The following is a 24,796-nucleotide window of genomic DNA, read 5'->3' on the forward strand; positions in this document are numbered from 1 at the left end:
GTCTGGGATGCGCTGGCTGGTGCTGTGGCGCGGTGGCACTCGGCCGGGCCCGCACTGCAGGATCCGCAACAATCAGCCGAGGGGCGGCTTGCTGGGATGGTCCAGCGCGGCGGCTGCCCTGGCGATGCCTGCCTGAGACAGCGCGTGTGGCAGCAGTGAGTGCCCCTGTGGTCCTGGTGTGCGCGCGCATCACAGCCGCCAGGGTCTTGACGGCATCAGTCAGCATGCGGCCACTCGCGGCAGTTGCTGCCCCGAACTTGCGCACACTGGTCGCCAGCGACTCGATGGCCTCAGGCATGCGCCCCACCACGCTCATGAGCTCCGTGTGGCGCCGGTCCGAATCCTCGGCCATCTTATCCAGCTTCCGCACCTCCTCCGAGGTGAAGGTGTCCGGACTGGAGTCGCGACTCTCCCGCTGGGGAGGAGGGGGCCGAACTAGGGGACCCTTGCCGCGTTGGTGGCGGCGAGTGTGCCGATCAGCAGCACTCCCCTCTGATCCTTCCCCCCTTTGGGGGGAAGGCCGCGGGCCACGCGCATGGCTCCTGGGTGGCTGGACGCCACTGGTCCCAGAAGCTGCATTGCCCTGCGACAGTTCCTCCAGGCACTCGTCCAGTGAGGAGGTGTCAAGCATTTCCTCCTCTCCTGCGGGACGTGACTGTTCCCCCGAAGGTCCGGCTTGCTCCTCCTCCTCCTCCTGGTCGGAGGTGCTGTCACTGGCAGCTTCAGGGTCCTGGTCGTCACCAGCTGAAAGCAGGAATGCACAAGAGTAGCTTCAGAGTGAGGAGACGGCGTCAGCGAGGGAGTTAGGACTGGTGGCATTCAGCGCATTGGTGGGACAGTGGCAAAGGAGGTAGCTCGGATGGGCCAGTGCGACGCGAGAGGGCCAAAAGGCGAGGTCCTTACCATTGCCGGGCAGTGGAGGGTCGGATACTCCGCACGCTGTGGGGACAATCACACGGGCTCCCATGAGCACACACACGCGCTCCTCCAGCCGAGTGAGCTTCTGCAGCTTGGCGCGGCCACCCCTGGCACGCGCCTGCCGATTAAACGCTACTTTAGCCTGCAAGAGAAAGGACGGGCTGTAAGTGCGCAGTGAAGCCCTGATGTAGTGTGCACTGCCTCCCATGGTGGAATAGCTTGGACAGAGTGAAGCCCTGATGTAGTGTGCACTGCCTCCCATGGTGGAATAGCTTGGACAAAGTGTAGAGTGCCGAATGGCCATGTGATGCTCATGACTGTCCCAATGCTGCTGGCTGAGGGCTGGCCAATAGGACTTTCAGCTCCCTTTGCCCATCATGTCAGGTGTACATGCAAGAATGAGGAGGAGACTGGAAAGGCTACTCACCTTCACAATCCTGGTCAGATCGTTGTATTTTTTACGACATTGTTTGTGGGTCCTGGGGGCATCGCCGGTGAACGTCACCCTCTGGGCGATCTGCTTCCAGGCTTTGGTGTAGTCGTGGTGGGTTGGATTCCTCCCACTCTCTGGGAACAAGATCTTGCGCCTCACCTCCAGAGCGGTGACCATTATGTCCAGATCACCCTCTGAGAAGCGCAGGGCACGCTGACGGGCCTTCTCTGGCGTTGCCATGACTCCCTGGGGCTGAGCAGCAGTGTTGAGGCCTCTTTGCAAGGCTGCAGTGTGCAGGGCGTGGCAGCAGACCAATTCGTCCCTTCCCCCTTTAAGAGCTGGTCGGCGCCACGGGGTCTGCTGTCAGTCCAAAAATGACCGCACCCGCGCTGCGCCCCGCCTGGGCGCTATCCCTCTGGACCGCCGGCTTAGCGCCTAAAGATAGGAGTGGAACGCCTCTTTTAGCGCTCCACCAATCTCTTAGGGCGAAGCCACTGAATTTCCGGCAACGGGGCGCTACTTTGGGGCGGGCGCTAACTTTGGGCGGGCGCTAAGGTTAGCGCCCCAAAACTGTCTATACTGAAAATCTAGCCCCCAGTACCTTGTGGAGGCAGAGGCTGGGATCCACAGAGACACTGGCTCTCTCCAGTTGGAGAAACTACAGAGAAGATCTTGAGGTAGTGTCTGACTGAAGGAGTCACCTGATAGCCGTCCTGAGGGAGGAAATGTATTTTATCGAGTGTATTTGTTGGCAGAGTAATAAAGAGTGGAGAGAACATTTAAATTTTGAATTTACTCAGTAGGAATGTCGCAGGAGAAAATCAGAAGGGACCAGCAGGAGGTTTCGTGCCTGTCTTTTGCATCGCAAACCAGGAAACTCTTCTGTACAAACGCTGTTTGTTCTCCTTGTGCGCGTGGATGCAGTTGGGACTAGTTTCTTTTTCCGCACAGAAATATTTTTTGAACACGGAAGGTATTGACCTTCTGAGTGCTGAATTTCAGTTTCAGCTTTCGAACTGTGCTTGGATTGTTATCGTGCAAGAAAAATATGGCCACGAAATTCAGTAGGTTAGTCCCTCCCGTTAGCGCCTGGCGGGAGTGCTAATGGGGCGCTAAGGGGTTAGCGCCCAGCTGCGGCGAATCCAATGCCACACGCGACCTTCAGTGGCGAATTAGCGCTGGTGCTAACCGTTAGCGCCAAGGCCTCTAGTGCCTCTCACATGGTGACGTCAATGCGCGTGCAACGCCCCGTTAACGGCCCCGATGTAAAATTGCCTTTCACCCCCTGCTCTAGCGCCTTGCGCCGACAACGCCAGGAAGAGGAGGCATTGTGCACTCGGAATTGTGCTGCAGGAAGAGTAATTAAAGGGAATGCTTCCGTGTGGCTTGAACGTCGCGAAAAAGGCGCTTTCAGTGATCGCACCATTTATTACTTGCACCAGTCTGCTGCCTGCACAAACTTTTTTACACCTTTTCCTCAAACATCTCCAAATGCTGCACTTTCTGAAAGTGATGGGGGCTGCAATGGCAGTCGCCCAGGTCGCGTTGAAAAACACCACTGATGACTGAGGTTATACAGCGTGATTGGCCCCTCCCTTTAAGAGGTGGAAGCAGCCTGTGTGATTAAAGAGTGGCGTTTGGACTGCGCACGACCTTCTTTATCGCTCTGCTGGTAGCGCCCCACTCTCAGAGGTTAGCGCCCTAAACTAGCAGAGAAGCGCTTGATTCAGCGCTCCACTTCCCTCTTGGAGCGCTAATAATGAATTTCGCGGGAGTCGACAATGATCAATGCCTGCCTCTAATTCTTCAACACTTAGGGGAAGAAATTCGGTATCGCCCCATTTGGGGCGCAATTATCGGTCGGGCGCAAAGTTTAGTGCCTGCCGCTAATTATCGCCTCCAAATGCAAACTTGGCTTTTATCGGCCCTGGAGGTGATTGGAGTGCTAAATCAAGCGCTGCACACCTGCCTTAAGGCGCAAAAGCCGAGGAGCGAAGCGCTGACTCAGAGCGCGGGCGAAGCTCAGGTGATGTCAGTTAGCGATGGAACACAGACAGACTGGCGCCGGCCAGTTCTTATAGGGGAGGGTCGATCTTGCTCTCCAGCCACATCCTGCTCATTGGAGCCTTGAATCTCGGCCTGGACAGACCAGTGCCTAAATCTTCCAGCCAAGGACTATGGAGAGGGTGAGAGAAGGAGCTCAATGCTTCAGCGAGTGGGCCTTGGAGGCTCTGGTTGGCGCGGTGGAGCGCAGAAGATCTATACTCTACCCTGAAAGTGGCAGGAGGTCTTTGCCGCTCGACTACAGAAGAGTGTGGAGGGAGGTGGCTCATCACGTCTCCTCCAGGAGCTTGGTGCTCAGGACCCATACTCAATGTCGCAAAAAGTTCAACAAACTCACTCGGGTCGTCAAGGTGAGTGGCTTTTTTTCAATACCTCTCCATCCCTCCATTTCAACCTCACTCTATGGCCAGAGGGTCTTAAAACCACAATGCCCAACACTCATCCAACACCTATGGCCCTCTCATGAAACACACACGCGCATTCCACACATTAAGGGCTATTCAATTATGGGAGGCACATCAGGCAAGACCATGGCTGTATATTTACTCAGACGCTGACCTTTTTCTTGCAGGCCAAGCTATCTCATAACAGGAGACAGCAGCAACGGACGGGTGGAGGGCCGCCTCAGCTGCAACCCCTCAGCAATCTTGAGGCGCACGTCCACAGGATTGTGGCAAGCCAGGTGATCGGTCCCGTCACCCCTGGAGAGGTCGACCCTGTTCGGGACAGCAATGATAAGGTCATCAACTTTCTCTCCTCTCTCCTTCCACTTGTCCCTCAGAACATCAGTCTTTGACACTTTAAATCCAAATTACTAAATCGCTCCACTCCTTCCTCCCTTACTGCCCCCTGTCCTCACGCTAAAGCCACTCTTGTGCCTCCCTGCTTTCAGATGGTGATTCACCAGCTGAGAAGACGGGCCCTCAAGCTGCCAGTGGGAGCGAAGCCGCAAGTGAGGAGGAAGAGGAAACCGGAGCCTCAGCGCCACCCTCTCCTGAGGAAGCCCATGCCCACACTGGGACCACGTCTTCCCTGGAGGGGAGCAGGGGGAAAGGGTCTGATGAGGGTGAAGCTCCGGGACCCAGCAGGCTGCAGCAAAGCCATGGGGGTAGGGAAGCTCGGGGGCCTTCTCCCCGGAGGGAGAGTAGGCTAGCGAGTCCTGCTGCACTTGACGCAGAGGAGGAGCGGCTCATCGCTGAAATGAACACCCGGGTGGTGGACATGCACACTCAGCTCATGGGTGCAGTGGGAAGGGTGCCCAAAAGCATTGATGCACTGGCAAGGAGTGTGGAGCACTACGCTGCAGCACAGAGGGATGCCATGCAAATGCTTAGTGTTGCAATTCAGTCACTGGCTGCTGTGATCCAATCTCAGACTGCTCTCATGCAGACTCAGATTGAGGCCACGCAAGCACTGACTGCTGCCATTGTCGCTGGTTCGGACACATTGCCCCGGGGCTCTCACCGCGCCGCAGCAGGCCAGCAATCTGTGCTCCAGCAGATTCCTCCGGATGTTGAGGTGCTGCCCCGTGGGAGTGCCAGTGTGTTGGTCGAGCAGGGAGTTGCTGTCCTCTCTCAAGATGACAGCATTCCTGCTGCCACCGCTGCCACTTCCCCATTGCACATACCGCCGCCCGTAGCCCAGACTGCTGCCGCCCATGCAGAGTTGGTGCAGTCTGCAGCCGGGCCCTCCAGGCCCAGAGCTGGTCGAGGGCGTCCTTCAAGGGCATCTGTAGTCTTAGGTTCTGACATTCAGCAGCCTTCCACCAGCCTTGCTGCAGTTACTGGGGCCCCATTACGGAGGAGCAGTAGGGTGGGAAGGGGGGAAGTGTGCAAGGGAAGGAGATCACCCTCAAAGGGCAAAAAGTAGGAGGTGTGACGAAATGTTGGGAATTTTTTTACTAAAGGCCGAGGTTCGTGTTCAAACCTTTGTTTAGTGTTTTGGACATTATCTCCAGGTTGTGAGAACCAGTTATATCAATTAATGATTTTTTGTGTTTGTCTCTATTAGTTTGTCATGAAGAAATGACACACACAGAGTTTGTAAAATAAAAAAGTTTTCGTATTCAAAATGTACAGGTTTGGCCCTTGGATTCATTGCTGCCTTGGCCGGCTTTGGGGTTGCGGGTTGCTTTCATTCATGTTGTTCTCCATGCCAGAAGCCATTTCCTCAGTAGGGCCTAGCACGGTGGCATAGTGGTTAGCACTGTTGCCTCACAGCACCAGTGACCCGTGTTCGAATCCGGCCTCGGGTGACTGTCTGTGTGGAGTTTGCACAATCTCCCCATGTTTGCGTGGGTTTCCTCCGGGTGCTCTGGTTTCCTCCCACAGTCCAAAGATGTGTGGGTTAGGTTGATTGGCCATGATAAATTGACCATTAGTTTTAGGGGGATTAAAATATGCGGGGATAGGGTGGGATATGTGTTGATGTAGGGGTTACGGGGATCGGGTGGGATATGTGTCGGTGCAGGCTCGATGGGCTGAAATGGCCTCTATCTGCACTGTGGGATTTCTGTGAAGCGGCTTGTTATCAGTCATTGATGGACGGCCCTTGCAGTTTCAACATTGTGGGCTGTAGAAATGGAGGGGGGATACTGGGGTTATTGTCGCTGGCCCGTCAGAAGTATCTGAGCTGCTCCAGAGCCCCGTGTGGTTTCGAATCACTCCCCTTTTCTGGTTCTGACCACCGGACTTATATCAGTAGTGATGTAGACAAAACGAGACTCGTGGCTGGGTGCAAAGAAGACCAGTATTTATTGAAATAAAAAGAAATAAATTGAAAATAATGAATACAACACACTTTACTTAATACAGCACACCTTTGCTTAGTACAGCACACTTTTACTTAATACAGCACTTTTACTTAATAGGGGAGGAGAAATGGACACATCGAGGGAAAATTGACTAAAATTACAATTTAACAAAATCCCCCTTTAATTCCCAGCCCTAATAGCTATCTAGGTTGCCTTGTAAAGGGCCAGAAAGTTTCATGCTCACCAGTAAACGCCTGCTCCGTGCCCTTGCGGTCTGTCTTGGATTCTTCACCGCCCCAAAGTAGAGATACCCCAGTAATTCAAAGTAACTGCTGGTATTCCACTTCTCTGGGCGGGCTGTTGAGCTGTTCCTCTGTAGGCAGGGCACGGAGGCAAGGCGGCAGAGAGAGAGAAAATGGCTTCCCGAGAGGCTATCTTTATACCCCATTGGGAGCCGTTGTCTTCGCGCCCAAATCTGGATGTATCTGGGCTATACAAAAGGGATCAATCTGTCCCCATTGACTGTAATGGGTTTTGAATGTATTACCCATTCATTTTAACTGGTTTGTGCTTAATACAAAATGTCTCAGGCATCCTTAAGTGTTGAGTCAACATCACTCAAGTGGTTTGTAAACAAAGCATTGTCCTGCGGTCACCACCCAACCGCAGTTGATTGACAGAGTTAAGTACTTAAGCCTTTGAGTCAACATTGTAGAGAGTTCTGTAAACAAACATCCTTTTGTCCTGCGGTTGAAACTTCCTAAACCGCAGTTGATTGACAGTTTCAAGTACTTCATGCATTCACACAGGCTGATGTTTTCAAATCCTTTTGTCAGCCTGCGATGGGAGAGGCTGTCTTTGTCTTCTGCCATGAGGCCTGACAGCCATTTTGATACCCTGGGTTTTTTAGGTATATTCCACCCAGGTTTTCTTTAATCAAAAAAATAATCTTCGGGGCTGTAGAAATTTTCCAAAATTCTTGCAAACCTTACAGGGCCTCCCTCCCACCTTGGTGCTGCTGCTGATTATCCTCCTCCTCTTCCTCCTCCTCTGGTAGTGCTCCAAGGCCTGGTGGCATTGGCTGGGTCCTGAGGATTGTCAAGTTATGAAGAATGCAGCACACAACTATGAAAAGGGAGAATCGCTCAGACGAGTATTGCAGGGCTCCTCCTGAGTGGTCCAGACAGCAGAACCGTTGCTTGAGCATGCCGATCGTCTGCTCAATGGTGTTCCTGGTGGCGAGATGGCTCTCATTGTACCGCAGCTCAGCAGGGGTGTTGGGGTTACGGAGCGGTGTCATCAGCCAGGTGCAGAGTGGATAACCCCTGTCCCCGAGGAGTCAACCACTTGGCAGATGCGGTGCCTGGAAAAGTTCTGGCACACCAGTCTGGCGCAGGGTGAAAGCATCATGGCTGCTGCCAGGATAGCAGGCATTGACAGCGAGTATCAGCTGTCTGTGGTCACAGACCAACTGGACGTTTAAGGAGTGGAACCCCTTGCAGTTTCGGAAATCGCTGCATTCCCATGTGGTGCCCGCAATGCCCCCTGCACCATGGGGAAACCCGCTATCCTCGCAAAGCCCAATGTGCGTTCATGCTGTTTGGCCTGGGTCATCGGGAAAAAGATGTACTGGCATCTCCTTTTATAGAGGGCATTTGTGACCTGGCGGATACAGCAATGGACCGCGAACTGGGAGATATTGGCGATGTCCCCAGTAGCAAATGTCAATTTCGGGAGCGGCGCAAACATCGCGCCCGGGCGCTAGCTGCTTTGCCCTCTTAGGTTACTAATGGGAAGTGCAAACCAACCAAACTTTTCTCCCTTAAAGTTTTAACGCCCCAAACGGGGCCACACCGAGTTTCTCCCCCTATATTTTTACTGGTCCTCAGGTTGCCAACGCTGGTTGGATGATTTCCTGGCGGTTCCATCACATGACCTTCAACCTCCACCCACCCCACCCAAACAGCCTTGTTTTCTTATCTCCAATATTTTTATTGCTAATAACTGAAAGTGTTCCACAATAATACCCCTATGATTTTTCTCCCTGGGTTTCTCGCAGCAGTCTCCTGGAGATTGACCTTTAATTCATGGAGACTACAACAAGAACAACAACTTGTATTTATATCACACTTTTAACGTAGTAAAACGTCCCAAGGTGCTTCACAGGAGCGTTAGCAAACAGAATTTGACACCGAACCACATAAGGAGATATTAGGGCAGGTGACCAAAAGCTTGGCCAAAAAGGTCGTTTTTAAGGAGCATCTTAAAGGAGGTGAGAGAGGTTGAGAGGCGGAGATGTTTAGGGAGGGAATTACAGAGCTTAGGGTCTCGGCAACAGAAGGTACGGCTACCAATGGTGGGTAGAAGGGAATCGGGAATGTGGAAGAGGCCAGAATTGGAGCAGTGCAGAGTTCTTGGAGGGTTGTAGGGCTGAAGGAGGTTACAGAGATAGGGAGGGGTGAGGCCAATAGGGATTTGAACACAAGGATGAACATTTTTAAATCAAGGTCTTGCTGGACCGGGAGCCAATGTAGGTGAGCGAGCACAGGGGTGATAGGCAATGTTCCCTGTTAGCTACGCAGTTGCACAGCACTCCAGGGATCCCGCACAGCCAGCTTGCCAGCTTTTCAATACAAAAACCGCACATGCGCGGTATTTTGAATAGCCCACACAGCCCCTTAAAGGGCCCACATGGCGCCAAAAAGGATTAGAGGGAACATTGGTGATGGGTGAACGGGACTTGGTGCAAGTTAGGAAACGGGCAGTGGAGTTTTGGATGACTTTAATTTGCTGGGATAAAAATATAATCTAGTCAGTTGGTTCCTGCCTTGTAACAAAATTGTATTAATCAGCCCTCCTATACAGAACAACCTCAAAGAAACCCCAGAGTCAGAGTAGGAATAACCACAAGCTCGGGGACTCAATTTCAAACAGCAAGACCTTTGCCTGTGGGAAACTGAAAATTTGCACAGCTTGCCATTCCTGCTTCCATGTGTTGTGTGCTTCTGTAACCGGAGCTGTACATTCCTAGTCTTGAGCGGCTACAGTACTCAGGAGCTAATCTGAGCAGCTCGCTGCATGCTGCCCCATATCCTGATCCCTTCAATGTCTGAGGAGAGCAAGAGAGAAGAAATGCGTCGGATTAAACCAGTACATGACTCCGTTCCCGATCACCCTGTTGGTTCGAGGTTTGTCCGGGATCTGAAGTGTGCCCTGGAACAGCAGGACCAGGAATGGGTGAGCCTCCTCCTCCAGCATCAAGTTCATTGCGTGGATGCCATCATCGAGCTCTCCAATGATGACTGGATGAAAGATCCATCTGCACAACTGGACCCGCTTGTCCTGCTCGGTCAGACCTGCCACAGTTTGTTCATGCCTAAAGAAAGTTAGATTTTACTATTTTTAATGGCGATATTTGGACAACTTCCTCGGTTTCCCTACATATATGTTGCTTGTTTGTTTAATTGAAAGAAAGAACTTGCATTTCTATAGCACGTTCCACAACCTCCGGGCATTCCAAAGCGCTTTACAGTCAATGAAGTACTCTTTGAAGTGTAGTCACTGTTGTAATGCAGGAAACACGGCAGCCAATCTGCACAAAGTAAGGTCCCACAAACAGCAATGTGATAATGACCAGATAATCTATTTTTAGCGATGTTGGTCCAGGGATAAATATTGGCCAGGGCACTGGGGAGAACTCCCCTGTTCTTCTTCAAAATAGCACCATGGGATCTTTTATGTCCATCTGAGAGGGCAGACGGGGGCTCGGTTTAACATTCCAAAAGACGGCACTTCCAACAGTGCAGCATTCCCATTCCCTCAGCACTGCACTGGGAGCATCAGCCTACGTTTTGTGCTCAAGTCTTGAGAGGGGATTTGGAACCAACAACTTTCAGACTCTGAGGCGAGAGTGTTACCAGTGAGCCATGACTGACACCTAGAAGTTCCTAAAACTTTATGCTCTACATTCTTCTAAACCATCCTTAACTTTATCCACTGTTATGGTATTGTCAAGATTTACAACTTGTACGTTCATGTCTCTGATGAATTTGGGTCAGATGTCAGAGCAGTTGGGCTAATGGCGCAATTGTTCTGTAATTTGCTTTGAAGTCACCGGGTTGCTGCTCAGTCAACCTTCCCTGCCCCACCCCCTGGGACACAATAAATAAAGCACCAATGAATAACCCCTCAAATTATTGAGAGACCCTAAACAAGGGGCCAAGGCTTCTAATACAGGTCACCAACCGCTGAAAAATTGTAGGAAAGAGGATAAAGCTGCTGAAAGCTTCATCCATGCTCTTGTTACCTCCAGACTTGATGCTCTCTAGGCTGGCCTCCCACCTTGTACTCACCATCGGCAGCCGTGCCATCTGTTGCCTAGGCCCTAAGCCCTGGAATTCCCTCCCTAAACCCCTCCGCCTCTCTACCTCTCCTCCTTTAAGATGCTTCTTAAAACATACCTCTTTGCCCAAGCTTTTGGTCATCTGTCCCAATATCTCCTTATGTGGCTCACTGTCAAATTTTGTCTGACTATGCTCTTGTGAAACGCCTTGGGGCGATTTATTACGTAAGTCGTTGTTGCAGATCAAGAAAAATGTAAGGTGATTTGCAAGTTTGTGCTGTGGGAAGACTAAAGGCAGGTGAGGAGTTCCACTGTTGCCATAGCAATTGACTAGTCCACAGAAGCAAAAACCTTTCAAGGAGATCTGAGCCTCAAATTTGCCAGTGGCATCATCCTACGGAACACCTAGCCCGCTCAGAGGGAGTTCCTTGTTATAAGTTTATGCCTCCATTATGTTTCCATTATGTAAGATGTGGGGAATCTAAAACTAGCATAACTAACATAAATATAAGATAGTCACTAATAAATCCAATAAGGAATTCAGGAGAACCCAAAGAATTGTGAGAATGTGGCACACACTACCACAAGGAATAGCTGAGGCGAATAACAAAGATGCAATTAAGGGAAAGCTAGATGAACACATGAAGGAGAAAGGAATAGACTATTCTGATAGGGTGAGATGAAGAGGGGTGGGAGGAGGCTGGTGTGGAGCATAAACGCCGGCATTGGGCAGTTGGGTCGAATGGTCAGTTTCTATACTGTAGACGCAATGGGGTAGAAATTCAGTTGGTTAGCGCCTCCCGTTAGCGCCTTACGGGGGGTGCTAACGGGGCGCTAATGTAGTAGCGCCGGGGCAAGGCGAATCCAACGCCACACGCCAAATCCAGTCACCTCTTAGTACCACCGGTAACAGTTAGCGCCTGGGGCATTAGCACCAGGCAGATCGTGACATCAGTGAGTGTGCAACACTCACTGGGCACCCGATCTGCCAAATTGATTATCACCCCCTGCCTTAGCGTCTCGCCCCGACAATGACAGGAAGAGGAGGCGTGAAGCAGGGGGATGGCGGGTTCCAGGGGCGCTCTTTAAAGGGATTCATCGCAGCTGTCAGGTTAGTGCTGTTTCACTGATTCCTTGTCAGTTTGCGACTTTGCAACAGTTTAACTCAGTCATTTAAAGGTTCTTTAGTATCAGGAGTGTTGTGGCTACTAAAAATTTGTTACATTTATTCTGACAAAATTTCAAAGTGCTACACATCGTTACATTAATGGGGGCTGTACTGACAGTTGACCTCACCCTCCAGGATCTACTGCGGAGGGAGCAGAGGCAGAGAGAAAGATTGCACGATGTGGCCAGGGGGAGGAGGAGGGCCATCAGGGCTCTCAACAGGAGGTTTTACCCTCTGAGGGTATTCCGAGAGCACTTCTCCTACCTCCAATTAAGCGAGGAGCAGTGTATCAGAAGGCTCCGCTTCAGCAAGGATGTGGTCACCGAACTCTGCCACCTCCTGCAACCAGACCTCCAGCCTCAGATCAGGTCGACCCCGGCTCTCTCAGTGGCAGCCAAGGTTACCGTCGCCCTCAATTTCTTCGCCAGCGGTTCCTTCCAGTCTGCAACAGCAGATATAGCGAACATCTCGCAGTTTGCCGTCCATCGCCGCATCCGGGAGGTCACAGAGGCTCTCTACAGTAGGAGAAGGGACTACATTTCCTTCCCCATCTTCAGAGAGAAGCAGGACAAACGTGCATGTGGCTTTGCCAGGATAGCGGGCTTCTCCATGGTGTACGGCGCCATTGACTGCACCCGCCTGGCTTTGTGGGCTCCGCATAACAATCCTGAGGTCTTCCATAACCACAAAGGCTACCACTCACTTAATCCTCAATGTCAATGCCCGCTATCCTGGCAGTAGCCACGATGCCTTCATCCTGCAATAGACCAGTGTGCCAACACTCTTCCAACCACCATGTCAAGCTCACGGCCGGCTGGTCGGAGACAAGAGCTATCTGCTCTCCAACTGGCTCATGGCTCCCCTCCGCAACCCCAACACTCCTGCCCAGCACTCATAATGAGAGCCATGCTGCCACCAGGAACATCATCGAGTAGACCATCGGGGTGTCAAGCAATGGTTCCACTGCCTTGACCGCTCGGGAGGAGCCCACCAGTACTCGGCTGAGCGGGTGTCCCATTTCGTGGTGGTCTGCTGCATGCTCCATAACTTGGCTATCATGAGGGCCCAGCCCTTGCCACCAGGGATTGTGTGACCACCTCAGGAGGAGAAAGAGGGAGAGGAGGAGGAGGACAAGGACGAGGAGGAGGAGGACAAGAACAAGGAGGAAGAGGAAGATGAGGAGGAGGAGGAACAGGAGTGAGGGAGGACGCAGCAACTCAACCGGCCTTCTGGAAGGGCAGTCCGTGATCACCTCATCAGACTGCGGTTCCAATAAATTAAACCCCAGATCCCTGTTGCTCATCACATCCCCATCCTTCCATCCCTGTCACAGGCCATATCACAGCGCAAAGCTGAAATGAGAGACACCACAAAATCATCCAAAGCCAATTAATAAATTTATCAATAATCAGTGAACACATATTTACAACAACAATATTAACTATTCACCCTTGTGCAATCCATTAGTGCCTCTCGTTACTGTGCTTTTGCCTACTCTAGTGCTCCTACGAAGTGTTGGGCCAGTGGCTGCAGCACGGCAGGTGGAAGGCTGCTGAATGTCCATGCGGGAGACTTCAGATAGCCTTGTCCTCGACCAGCTCTGGGCCTGGAAGGCCCAGCTGTAGACTGCACCACCTCAGCATGGGCGGCAGCAGCTTGGGCTGTCTGGATGGCAGGCAGCGACAAGGGCAATGGCGGAGTGCCAGTGGTGGGAGCAGGAATGCTGTCATCCTGAGAGAGGACAGGAGTTTCCTGCTCCACTGACCCACTCCCACTCCCCTGGGGCAGCACCTCAGCATCACTACCAATCTACTGGAGCACAGATTACTGGCCTGCTGCAATACCATTGAGACTGCATGAGAGCAGTCTGAGAATCGATGACACCAAGCATAGACTGCATTACAGCACTAAGATGCTGCGTGGCTTCTGCCTGTGCTGCAACATCGCCCATCACACGTGGCATCAGGTCTGTGTCGCCACGGTCTCTCTGGGAGTCCACCATCCTTTGCAGACTGCAAATTATGGGCTCCATGGTGTGCGCAGAGATCTGTGCAATGTTGGAGGCGGACTCCTCCATGCTGCTTACCATTGCCAACTGGCTCTCAGGCACCCTTACCGTTGCACCTATCATCTCCGTGTGCATGCCCATCACCCTTCTTCTAAAGGCCTCCCCATCGAGGTCCTCATCTGAGTCCTGTGCAGCAGAACTCGAGCGTGAGCACTCCCTCCAGGGAGCTGGCCCCCGAGCTACCCTTTCCCCCTGGCCTTGCTGCAGCCCACTCGTCCCCGGTGCATCGCCCTGTGCAGATCACGCTACTATACTAGCCTCTAAAGAATGCGTAGTGCCAGTATCTGAGCTGGTGCCTGCGGGTGAGACATGCAGTGATGTGGTGTGTTCATCCTCCTCCTCTTCTTCTGTCTCACTCCCTATGGTGCCCTCAGTGACAGGCTGCTCAGGTGCTTGCTCATTATCTGAAAGCATAAAGGCACAAGAGTCGGGTTAAAGTGAGGGGAGGAGGGCAGGAAGGGAGAAAGGCATGCATACAGCATGATTAGCTGGAAAGTGGGAAAGGCTTGTGGGGTGAGGGGAAAGTGGGATGTGAGAAGAAGGAGTAGGGATGAACATACCGTTGCTGTCCCCAAGGGGGTCAACGTCCCCAAGGGGGCCAGTGGCCACAGCGCCCACCACCTGGTGCCCAATAATTTGCAGCACTCTTTCCTCCAGCTCAGAAAGTGGTTGGGTGTCAGGTTGTCCCCCGCCTGTGCGCTCCTGCTCCCTCCTGTTGTGAGCGACCTTGACCTGCAAGAGAAAGGAAAATGTGTGAGTGAGTGTAGAGCAATGTGTTTCGGTGATGTGTCTGCCATAGTTGAATAGCTGTTGTAATGTATATACCTTTAAGGGGGGAACTATCTTTTACAGCTCATGTATACTGCAGTACCAGCAGTGACCACACCTGTATATAGCACTGAGTAGTAATCTGTACAGATCAGTTCCAGTGTGAGACACGTTGAGTAAACACCTGTTGTACCATTCTCCTGCAGTCTGTGTCTTATTATACACAGACACAACAGCTGTCATTGTGTGCAAGGTGTGAGATGTGGATGTGAGTGTTGGTCGGTGAAAATTGTTGGTGTGTAAGTGCTGGGGGTGTGGTGCTTTGGACAGTGTGTGCAGACTGAGGTTCAGATGGTGGTATGTAGCATCTGTTGAAGCATTGACTCACCCTTACCACCCGAGTGAAGTCATTAAAATTTCTTCCTGCACTGTGTGTAGGTCCTGGGGACCACAGTGCTGCCCGAGACATGCTGGGCTTCCTCCCCCTACATGGCACGGAAGACTTGCGGCGAGGGCCTCCTGCCACTTGCCGGGTAGAGCACTGCCCTCCGTCTCTCTACAGCGAAGACCAACGCCTCCAATGCTTGGTCGCAGAATCTGTGAGCTCTCTTCCTGGGCCGTTGATCTGCCATAATGACATCTCCTTCAGTGGTCTGGTTCCTTCTCCTTGGCCTTCTGCTGCTTGCTGAGACAGCTGCAGAACCAGCAATGCTGAGAATGAGGTTCTGCAGCATGATTGAACCTCCCCTTTAAGAACTGGAAAGAGCCTGTGGCAATGATGACTAGCGATTAGTCTGCACCTGAAATTTGAGTCTAACGCCACTGAGCTCGGTCATTAGCGCTTGATTTAGCACTCCCATCCTTTCTTTGAGCGATGACACTGAATTTTGTGTGTAGAGAGATTCATTAGCACCTGCTGCTAAATCTCAAACTTTTCCAAAGTTAGCGCCCACTCCTGGGCTATAATGAATTTCTCCCCTATGTCACTATTATGCCTCCTCAGCACTGTGGGAGCAGCTGCACGACAGGGTTAAAGAAGAAGGTCTAACCATCTTCTCAAGGGCAACTAGGGATAGTCAATAAATGGCAGCCTTGCCAGCAATGCCCATATCCCGAGAATGATCTATTTTTAAAAAATAGCACAGAGTAATTTGCCACCATTACGAAAGCAAAATCCTGCGGATGCTGGAAATCTGAAATAAAAACATAAAATGCTGGAAATACGCAGCATCTGTGGAGCGAGAAACAGTTAACAGAATTTGCCACCAGTTCATTAAGGACCCTCGTTGAGGATTCCTACAAGAATTGGTACCGGTTGCTCTGCTTGTCCTACTTCTTTTCAGTCCTAGGTCACAAAGTGCCTGGAGTGCAGACACAAGCATATAGAAAACACACATAAATATTATTCTATTTTCAGCCTCTTACAACACTGATATCACGGGGCTGCAAATATATCAGATCCCTGTTGACAGGCGGATTGAAGGAACCTGGGAATGGGCTTGCATGGAAAAAATGCACAAACAGTTGAATGAGCCAAATGACAGCACAGCTCAAAGTAAGAGCTTGTGACCCACTGCCTGGTTCCAAGTTTGATTGTACCCAATAAGGTCACAAAGAGATGGAAGCATCTGTACACAGCCCCAGCCCTGGAAATACAGGGGCTGCACCATTCAGTGTTTCTTCAGTACATTTCGGAGTTTTACTTGGATGCTGGAGTGCTTGGTCCCTGCCGACACACCGTGCTTGACCAGCTCCCGGGCAGCTCCTGTGCCTGGACCTCCGGGGTGATGATGGTGTGGTGCTTGTTGTAACAGGCCAGACGGGAAGCCTCACCCACCATGCGCTGTGAAATATCCCTGCCAAAGGAGCTTGCGATGCTCATGGACTTGGAGGAGATATCGGGGTTGAACCTGTTTCATCACTTTGTATGTTGTTGTGCTTCTGATGGCTTTTTTGAATTTATTTATAGAGCGAGCCCTGCTGACAGTAAAAAAAAACACTGCTTGTGGTGCATAGGGATCTCAGTCAGGAATGCTCCTCACTCCTAGTTTAACAATGGACTGATTAACAACAGGGTTTTTCAGTAGGTTTTAATAGCACAATCCCTATTGTAATTGCGTGTTCATAAAAAGACACCAATAGCCCATTTTGAAGTTTCTCCGGTCTTTGTTATTAAGCAACACTTTCTTCTCACTGCTCACAAAAGATCAAAACTCATCTCCAGTGAGTCACAAATCAGCAGAGCTCCACAAAGAGAAAATAATTAGGCGTCGGATGTCGAAAGATTTCGCTGAAAGAGGCACGTTCCTGGTCCCGAGGTGGGTCTGGCCAGATTCAGCCCTTGGAGTGGGCTGGTTTCAAGTCTTTTGGTTTGCAGTCAGCAATTTCACCGCTGGTAAATTTCAGCTGCTGTCAGTCTTCCGGAACTGTATCCTGATACTGAATCACAGTTCTGTATCCCAGTACTGTATTCAGTTACTGTATACCGGCACTGCATCCCGTAACTGTATCCCGTTACTGTAGCCCCTTACTGTATCCCGTAACTGTATTCCGGTACAGTATCGCGCTAATGAATCCCGGTACTGTATTCCGGTACTGTATCCCGGTACTGTATCCCGTAACTGTATTCCGATACTGTATCCCGGCAATGAATCACGGTACTGTATCACGGTACTGTATCCCGGTACTGTATCCCAGTACTATATCCCAGTACTGTGCCCCGATACTGTATCCCAATACTGTATTCAGTTACTGTATACCGGCACTGTATCCCATTACTGTATCCCTTACTGTATCCCCTTACTGTATCCCGTAACTGTATCCCGTTACTGTATCCCCTTAATGTATCCGTAACTGTATTCTGGTACAGTATCTCACTAATGAATCCCGGTACTGTATTCCGGTACTGTATCCCGGTACTGTATCCCGTAACTGTATTCCGATACTGTATCCCGGCAATGAATCACGGTACTGTATCACGGTACTATATCCCGGTACTGTATCCCAGTACTGTAGCCCGGTACTGTATTTATTACTATATCCCAGTACTGTGTCCTGATACTGTATCCCGGTACTGTGTCCCGATACTGTATTCCAGTACTATATCCCGGTACTGTGTCCATGGACAGATGCATCTGCGACAGGTAGATTGGTGAGGATGAGGTCAAGTAGGTTTTTCTCTCGTGTTGGTTCACTTACCACCTGCCGCAGGCCCAGTCTGGCAATTGTGTCCTTTAGGACTTGGCAAGCTCAGTTAATAGTGGTGCTACTGAGCCACTCTTGGTGATGGTCATTGAAGTCCCCCACCCAGAGTACATTCTGTGCCCTTGCTACTCTCAGTGCTTCTTCCAAGCGGTGTTCAACATGGAGGAGTACTGATTCATTAGCTGAGGGAATGCGGTAGGTGGTAATCAGGAGGAGGTTTCCTTGCCCCATGCTTGACCTGCAGCCATGAGACTTCATAGGGTCCGGAGTCAATGTTGAGGACTCCCAGGGCCACTCCCTCCCGACTGTATACCACTGTGCCACCACCCCTGGTGGGTCTATCCTGCCGGTGGCACAGGACATACCCAGGATGGTGATGGAGGAGACTGCAACCTTGACTGAAAGGTATAGTTCTGAGAGTATGACTATGTCAGGCTGTTGCTTGACTAGTCAGTGGGACAGCTCTCCCAATTTTGGCACAAGTCCCCAGATGTTAGTGAGGAGCATTTTGCACAGTTGACTGGGCTGGGTGTGCCTTTGTCGTGTCCAAAGCTGGTGCCGAAGTCGATGACGGGTGATCCATCCAGTTGTATTCTTATTATTGCTTTTCGGAGCGGTTTTGGTACAAGTGGCTTGCTAGGCCATTTCAGAGACCAGTTCAGAGTCAACCACATCACTGTGGGTCTGGAGTCAAATATAGGCCAGACTGGGTAAGGATGGCAGATTTTCTTCCATCAAGGACATTAGTGAACCAGATGTCATTTTTACGACAATCCGATAGTTTCATGGTCACCATTACTGACACTAGCTGTAGGGGGGTTTGCTACTTGCTTTGGCCAGTCGGTTATGTCTCCGGCTGCCTTATCTCTGAGCGGTTCGGATCGCTCACCCCTTAGTTCTGATCCCCGGACTTATTGGCAGATAGCGATATAGACAAACGAGCAGACCAGTGGTTTGGTACAAAGATGTGCGGGTTAGGTTGATTGGCTATGATAAATTGACCCTTAGTGTTAGGGGGATTAAATACGTGGGGTTACGGGGATAGGGTGGGATATGTGTTGATGTAGGGGTTACGGGGATCGGGTGGGATATGTGTCGGTGCAGGCTCGATGCGCCAAAATGGCCTCTATCTGCACTGTGGGGTTTCTGTGATTCTGTGATTCTGTGAAAACCAAAATTTATTAACAGAGAAAATAAGATAACAATACTGTACAAAAGGATGATATCAATGCAGTACACTTATACTTAACAGGGGAGGAGAAACGGCACATCGAGGGAAAATGGCTAAAATGACAATTCAGCAATCCCCTTAACTCCCACCCTCTACACCTAGCTAGATTATCTTGCGATGGGTCAGAAGTATAATGCTTACCGGTCTGAGATGTTGAAAGAAAAGCCTTGCCCCTTTGCCCTGTTGCCTGCCGATGTCACGTGGTCCCGCTGTTGCACAGACTTCACCGTCCAGGTAGAGATACCCCAGTAATTAAAAGGTCTCTGACAGGGTATCCTACCTCTCTGGACGGGCTCTCCTTCGATGGTCTTCTTCCTTGGTTGATGGCGAGGCAGGGTGCAGGAGGCAAGGCGAGAGAGAGTGAATGGCTTCTCGAATGGCTAATTATACCTCGGTAGCCCTTATCTCTACACTCAATCAGCTCATTCTTTTGTCTGATTTGAGCGGGCTGGAATTAAACAAAAGGTATTGATCTTGGCCCATCGACTTGGATGGCCGGTAATCGGTTCCTGCCGGTTCTGCAACTGCTCTCCTTTGTCCAACAGGTTCTTTGATGGGGGCCAGCCCCGTCTCGATGGCCCCGCTGATTATTTTGATTGTTTGAGCAAACACCTTGATGGCCTTTATGCGTAGGTCTGATTGTAATTGGGTTTGTCCCCAATGCATATGCAAAAGTCTTGTCTTGTTTCGTGATCTCCTTGCTGCAGGCATTGAAATGCACAAGCTGTTAGCTTGCCAGGGTCTGAATTGAAACTGACAGGCTTTCGGTCACGAGGTCTGACCGCAGCCATTTTGTTGTGCCCTGGATTTTAAAACTCAGTCTGACCAGGGTTTCTTTAAAAAAAAAAATCTTCGGGGTGGTGGGGGGGGGGGGGGGGGAGCTGTATGAAATTTTCAAATCCTTCAGTCCCCCCTAGGATACTGAAACTTGCTTGAAGTGTCCAACCAAGGTGAGCAAAGTTTCTGACCCCCCATAAATAACCTTCTCCTGTATTTACCTATCCATAATCCCTCAGCCCACATTTCCCGTACTTAGAGAAAACGCAGTGTACGACAGGCATCTACAGATGGCAAATACGATTCGTTACAAACAATCCAAGCATGAAGGGGGTCCAACACCCCTGCACCACTTGGTACATTACAACATTTTTATTCTGTAGTATCAAACAGTCACAATCTTTATTAAAATAACACAATGAAACGAAGAAACAATCTTTATTAAAAATAACAAACAATGACCATCACGTTTAAGTGAGATGCGATGCAAAACTCAAACGGGTGTCTCTTCTTCCACCCAGGCATAATGTTCCTTCCACACCTTTTCAGTTTTAAACTCTAATTTGGGACCCTTTCTCCTGCACTGGATGTACACCAGGTAGAGAACTATTCCTAACTGACACACCACCAGGGTGTGGGATGCCATATGGATCCAGGGTGGGACTTCTATATTTTCAAAAACGTCCCACCAGGGTGGGGTCGTAATATCTAAAATGTCGGCCCCTATCTGGACAGTCTTCTGTTCCAGGGTGTAGAAGTGTTTTTGTGACACTAAAACGGCTTTTAGCAATTTGGTGAGGTGTTCTGGGAGAGGGGGAATCTGATAACCGAAATGCGCAACATATTTCTGCAGGTGGGTGAAATTCTCTTTCACAGTGAGGTGAACAGTGGCGGGTTCAGGAATGGGGACAATTCGTAGTTGTGCCACTTGAACTTCTGCCTCGGGTTTGAAACAGAAACTGCTGTCACTCACCGCACACCAGCTATGCTGTCCGTGCTGGTAGTGAGGCACTCCTGTGGTGAAACAATATGTCCCACCTCCTATATATGCTACCTGGGGGGGAACATGGCCCTGTGTCATTGCCTCCATGGTGCAATTTATAGGTTTCGCGCCAGCAGCTCTGAACCCGCACTATGGTTTGGAATAGGCATTCAAGTGCTGGGGACACAGGATTATGTGTGCTCCCCGGCTACGGCACCCCGAGAGGTCAGTGCCCGTCATAGCATGCTCCCACTTTATGACGTAGGGCGGGACCGCTGTAAAACGAATGTGTGCACCCCGCTGAATGACTCCAATGTTCTCCACCCTGTACACCGGCGCGGGTCGGGCCGTCCCGCCCATGACCGGCATTCTTACAACTATCCCCATGATGGTGTGGTTGGACCGCCCACAGTCCACTGGGACTGGGTAGGCCTCCGAAGCTAGCCGGAGCTGGCACGGGCTTAATGCATTCTCAAAAGGGTGGAGGGCTGCAAGGTGTTTGTTGCTGATCCAGGAGGGGACTAAACCTTGCTTTAAATCCTCCAGATTGCTGCGGCCCTCGCCCAGCAACCATGCCCCATACAGCACGCACACTTCATTCTGTGCAGCTTGGTCAGAAGCGTTTCTGTCCTCCCTAATGAGAGCATTAACCATTTTGGCATGTTCCTCCAGCTCCGCTACGATCTCCTTTAAGTGGAGTGTCATGGCCTGGTCCTCATGCAACTGGGAACCCACCACCTCATTCTCATCGATTAATATTTTCTTTAATTGCGTTTTTAAACCATTAATCTGGGTCTGCAGCTCGATGTCATCTAAGCTGCTGATGACAGAAGACCCCGTGTTAAGACCAGTTAAAACATCGTTAAAAGCACCCCTTCTTTGTCTCCCAATCCCGTCCAAAAGCACGTGGGTGTATAGTCTGGTTCTGTCAACATCTGAAGAATCAAACTCATAGAATTTACGGAACATATCTTTTAAGAGGGCTTGATACAACTGCGCGGTCTCTGTGGGGCACCACGCGGGTAGGTGTACCTCAGTGAGGTTTAAAATCACGGAGGCTACCGCTTAGTGCACCCCTTGATACAGCACCTGGTCTGTAGGTACTAGCACCAAGCCATTCCCTGGTCCCTTGGTGGTGGCGGGGCATCCCTCTACTATCGTCCGTGACGTCGCGGTCGTGGGCAGGGGCTGTCGGGGGCAAGTCACTAGTTCAGTGGCATTAACTGAGATTGGGGAGTATGGGATCGCGCATGCGTCCAGGCGAGACTCCCAGTCCATCCCCCTCCCATTATCTTGCCACTGGCTGCGGAAAATGATGGAAATGCCTGTGGGGCAGGCCTTCTCTGAACCCCACATACAGACATAGATCCCCTGATCCGGTTCCCACCATTTATCCCAGCACACACTTAACCCCCCGTGGGTCCCTGTGATAGTCCAATGAGTGTTCTTCCCCAACCATTCCCACTCAACTCTGGGGTTCCCCATGCCTTCACTTAGTTTCCTGAGCCACCACCACCTATCCAGGGGAACGTGCCCCTTGCATGTTAAACATATCCTTTTGCCCATGGTGACGCTAATCCTGGGAGTGATGATCCATATCCTGGGGCACAGGAGGGAGGCCTCCCCGTAGGTGAACCCGGTCTGGCTGGAGTACTGGGACGAATTGGATCCCAGCCACCCCGGCCACGTCCCCTCGTGGAAGTAAACGGTTGTCTCCTCTGCCTCCCGTACGCCGCTACCGTCGACCACCACCGGCGCCCTGTTCCCCGAGCACCCGAAGATGTGGTGGTCCTCGACGTCCCCTCTCCTACTGATGATCAGCCTGAGCAGAGCGAGCAGGATTATGCCTCCGTACATTCCGAAATTTCCTGCAATAGACATAAAGGCATCTAGTCAGGTTCCCTGGAGACTCGCTGGCTCAGGTGACGTATGGTCGGGTCCCGTGACCTCGACTCACATGGACAATACTCTGAGACGGCTTCATACCTAAATCAAAACTAACTGTTCCTTACTTAGAATTTATTATGTCCGTGTGTAATTGAGACACGGACTGCAGGAGTTGGTTACAACAGGTGTTTACTGAGTGAAGACAAAACTGGAACTACTATGCAAAGTTACTACACAGGCTTATATACAGGGGTGGTCACTACTGGTACTGCAGTATACAGGGGCTGCAGAATATAGTTCCTTCTGCAAAGTACATACACTACAATTCCTCCCCTTTTAGCTAAACAGTACATAACATTCGATTAATAATTAAATAACATATTTACAATTACAGTTGCTATATACGTTAGCTGAAATTAAGCAATTATAAGTTCAGTCTTTGAGGAGGCTTCCTGATTCTGTCTGGATAACGCCCCTTTGGGGTATCAGGTTCTTCTGGCAAAGTTGATTCGGGATCAACGTCGTTGTTTGGTTCGTCTGCTTCCAATATCACCGATTCTGAGGTAGATGCAATTGGTACTTCGGTTTCATCACCAGGTGTATCGGATCGTGGTGTGGAATTGATGTTTTCCAGTGACTCTAGAATCTGGTCAGCATGACGTCTTACAATGCTCTCTCCAACGTCCACGGTATACATTAGAGGTCCTTGCCGTGTGCAGATCGTTCCTGGCTGCCATTTCTCTGTGCGGTAGTCCCGGGCCAAAACTGGTTGACCTATCTTAAAACTCCTGGTCGGCCTTTCATTCATATTCTGAAACTGCCTGTTCTCCACATCTCTTCTGATGTTTGGCTTAACCAAATCCAAGCGGTATCGTAGTCTTCGATTGAAGAACATCATGGCTGGAGTTTGGTTGGTAACCGCATGTGCCGCATTCCGGTAGGCAAACAAGAAGTATCCACCTTGTGTTTTAGGGGTATGTCTTCATTACACATTGCCTTGATAGCCTTCTTGAATGTTTGAACGAACCTCTCAGCCAATCCATTGGTGGCTGGATGATATGGGGCGGATGTGTAATGCTTAACACCATTGTTCTTTAAGAACCTCCGGAACTCTTCAGACACAAACTGTGGTCCATTGTCGGAGCAAATCTGTTCAGGCAGCCCATTTCTGGCGAATATGGTTCATAAGACTGTGATCGTTTTTTCTGTGGTGGTTGAGGACATTTTTATTACCTCTGGCCACTTTGAATGTGCATCCACCACAATTAAAAACATCGAGTCCATAAATGGACCAGCAAAATCAATGTGCACCCTTTGCCATGGAGATGAGGGCCACTCCCATGGATGTAGAGGGGCTTGTGGTGGGGCATTTTGGACCTTCTGGCATCCTGTACAGCTCTTGGTCATCTCTTCGATTTCTCTATCGATTCCCGGCCACCACACAAACGCTCTGGCTAAGTTCTTCATTTTTACCCCTCCCAGATGACCCTCATGGAGCTCATTGAGCACTCTATCCTTCAATTTGGGTGGAATTACTACTCTGGATCCACACATCAAGGTTCCTCGGCACACTGACAGCTGTTCTCTTCTCGGCGAGAATGCTGGCAACAGTGGTTCGCCATGTGCTGGCCATCCCTTCACCGTTAAATCATAGACCCTGGAGAGTGTCGGGTCATTTCGTGTTTCCTTTTCTATGTTTGCATTCATCACAGGTAGACATTCGACTATGGTCGAGTGGAATATCTCCACAGGATCCACTGCAGGTGCTTCTTCCACCGTCAGCAACGGTAGGCGCGACAATCCATCAGCATTCCCATGCTGTTTAGTTCCTTTGTACTCGATGTCATATTGGTGTGCCCCTAGGGAAAGGGACCACCTCTGTAGCCATTGTGCTGTCATTATCGGGACGCCCTTCTGAGGGTTGAAAATGGAGACAAGAGGTTGATGATCAGTTAGTAGAGCAAATTTCTGACCGTGCAGGTAGCGATTGAACTTCTTCACCCCCCACACCAGGCGGAGGGCCTCTCTGTCAATCTGGGCGTAGTTACGCTCGGCTGAAGTTAACGAGCGTGACGCAAAAGCTATCGGCCTCTCTGAACCATCAAGGAATTTATGTGACAGTACCGCTCCAATGCCGTAGGGAGACGCATCACACGCCAGTCTTATCGGTAGTGATGGGTTGTAGTGAGCCAATACTTCACT

At 50.7% G+C, this 24,796-nt stretch overlaps 1 protein-coding gene across 4 annotated transcripts in view; it reads left to right on the plus strand.

The window, feature by feature from the left end:
- Positions 1–9,206: 9,206 nt before the first annotated feature.
- The window catches only part of asb18 (ankyrin repeat and SOCS box containing 18), an 80,445-nt gene continuing 64,855 nt past the window's right edge, over positions 9,207–24,796 (plus strand). Inside the window, exon 1 of one of the 4 annotated variants that reach the window (XR_015078117.1) lies at positions 9,207–9,552. Coding sequence is in view for 3 of the 4 variants with exons in the window: in XM_085985565.1 (XP_085841691.1) it covers positions 9,246–9,552 (307 nt within the window). In the remaining variant the exon portion in view is untranslated. The remainder of the gene's footprint in view (positions 9,553–24,796) is intronic. The other 3 variants (XM_085985565.1, XM_085985561.1, XM_085985563.1) reach the window with 3 other exon arrangements.

Source organism: Somniosus microcephalus, chromosome 4, assembly GCF_052327205.1.
Source record: "Somniosus microcephalus isolate GS21.2 chromosome 4, FLI_Smic_1.0, whole genome shotgun sequence".
Classification (NCBI taxonomy): domain Eukaryota; kingdom Metazoa; phylum Chordata; class Chondrichthyes; order Squaliformes; family Somniosidae; genus Somniosus; species Somniosus microcephalus.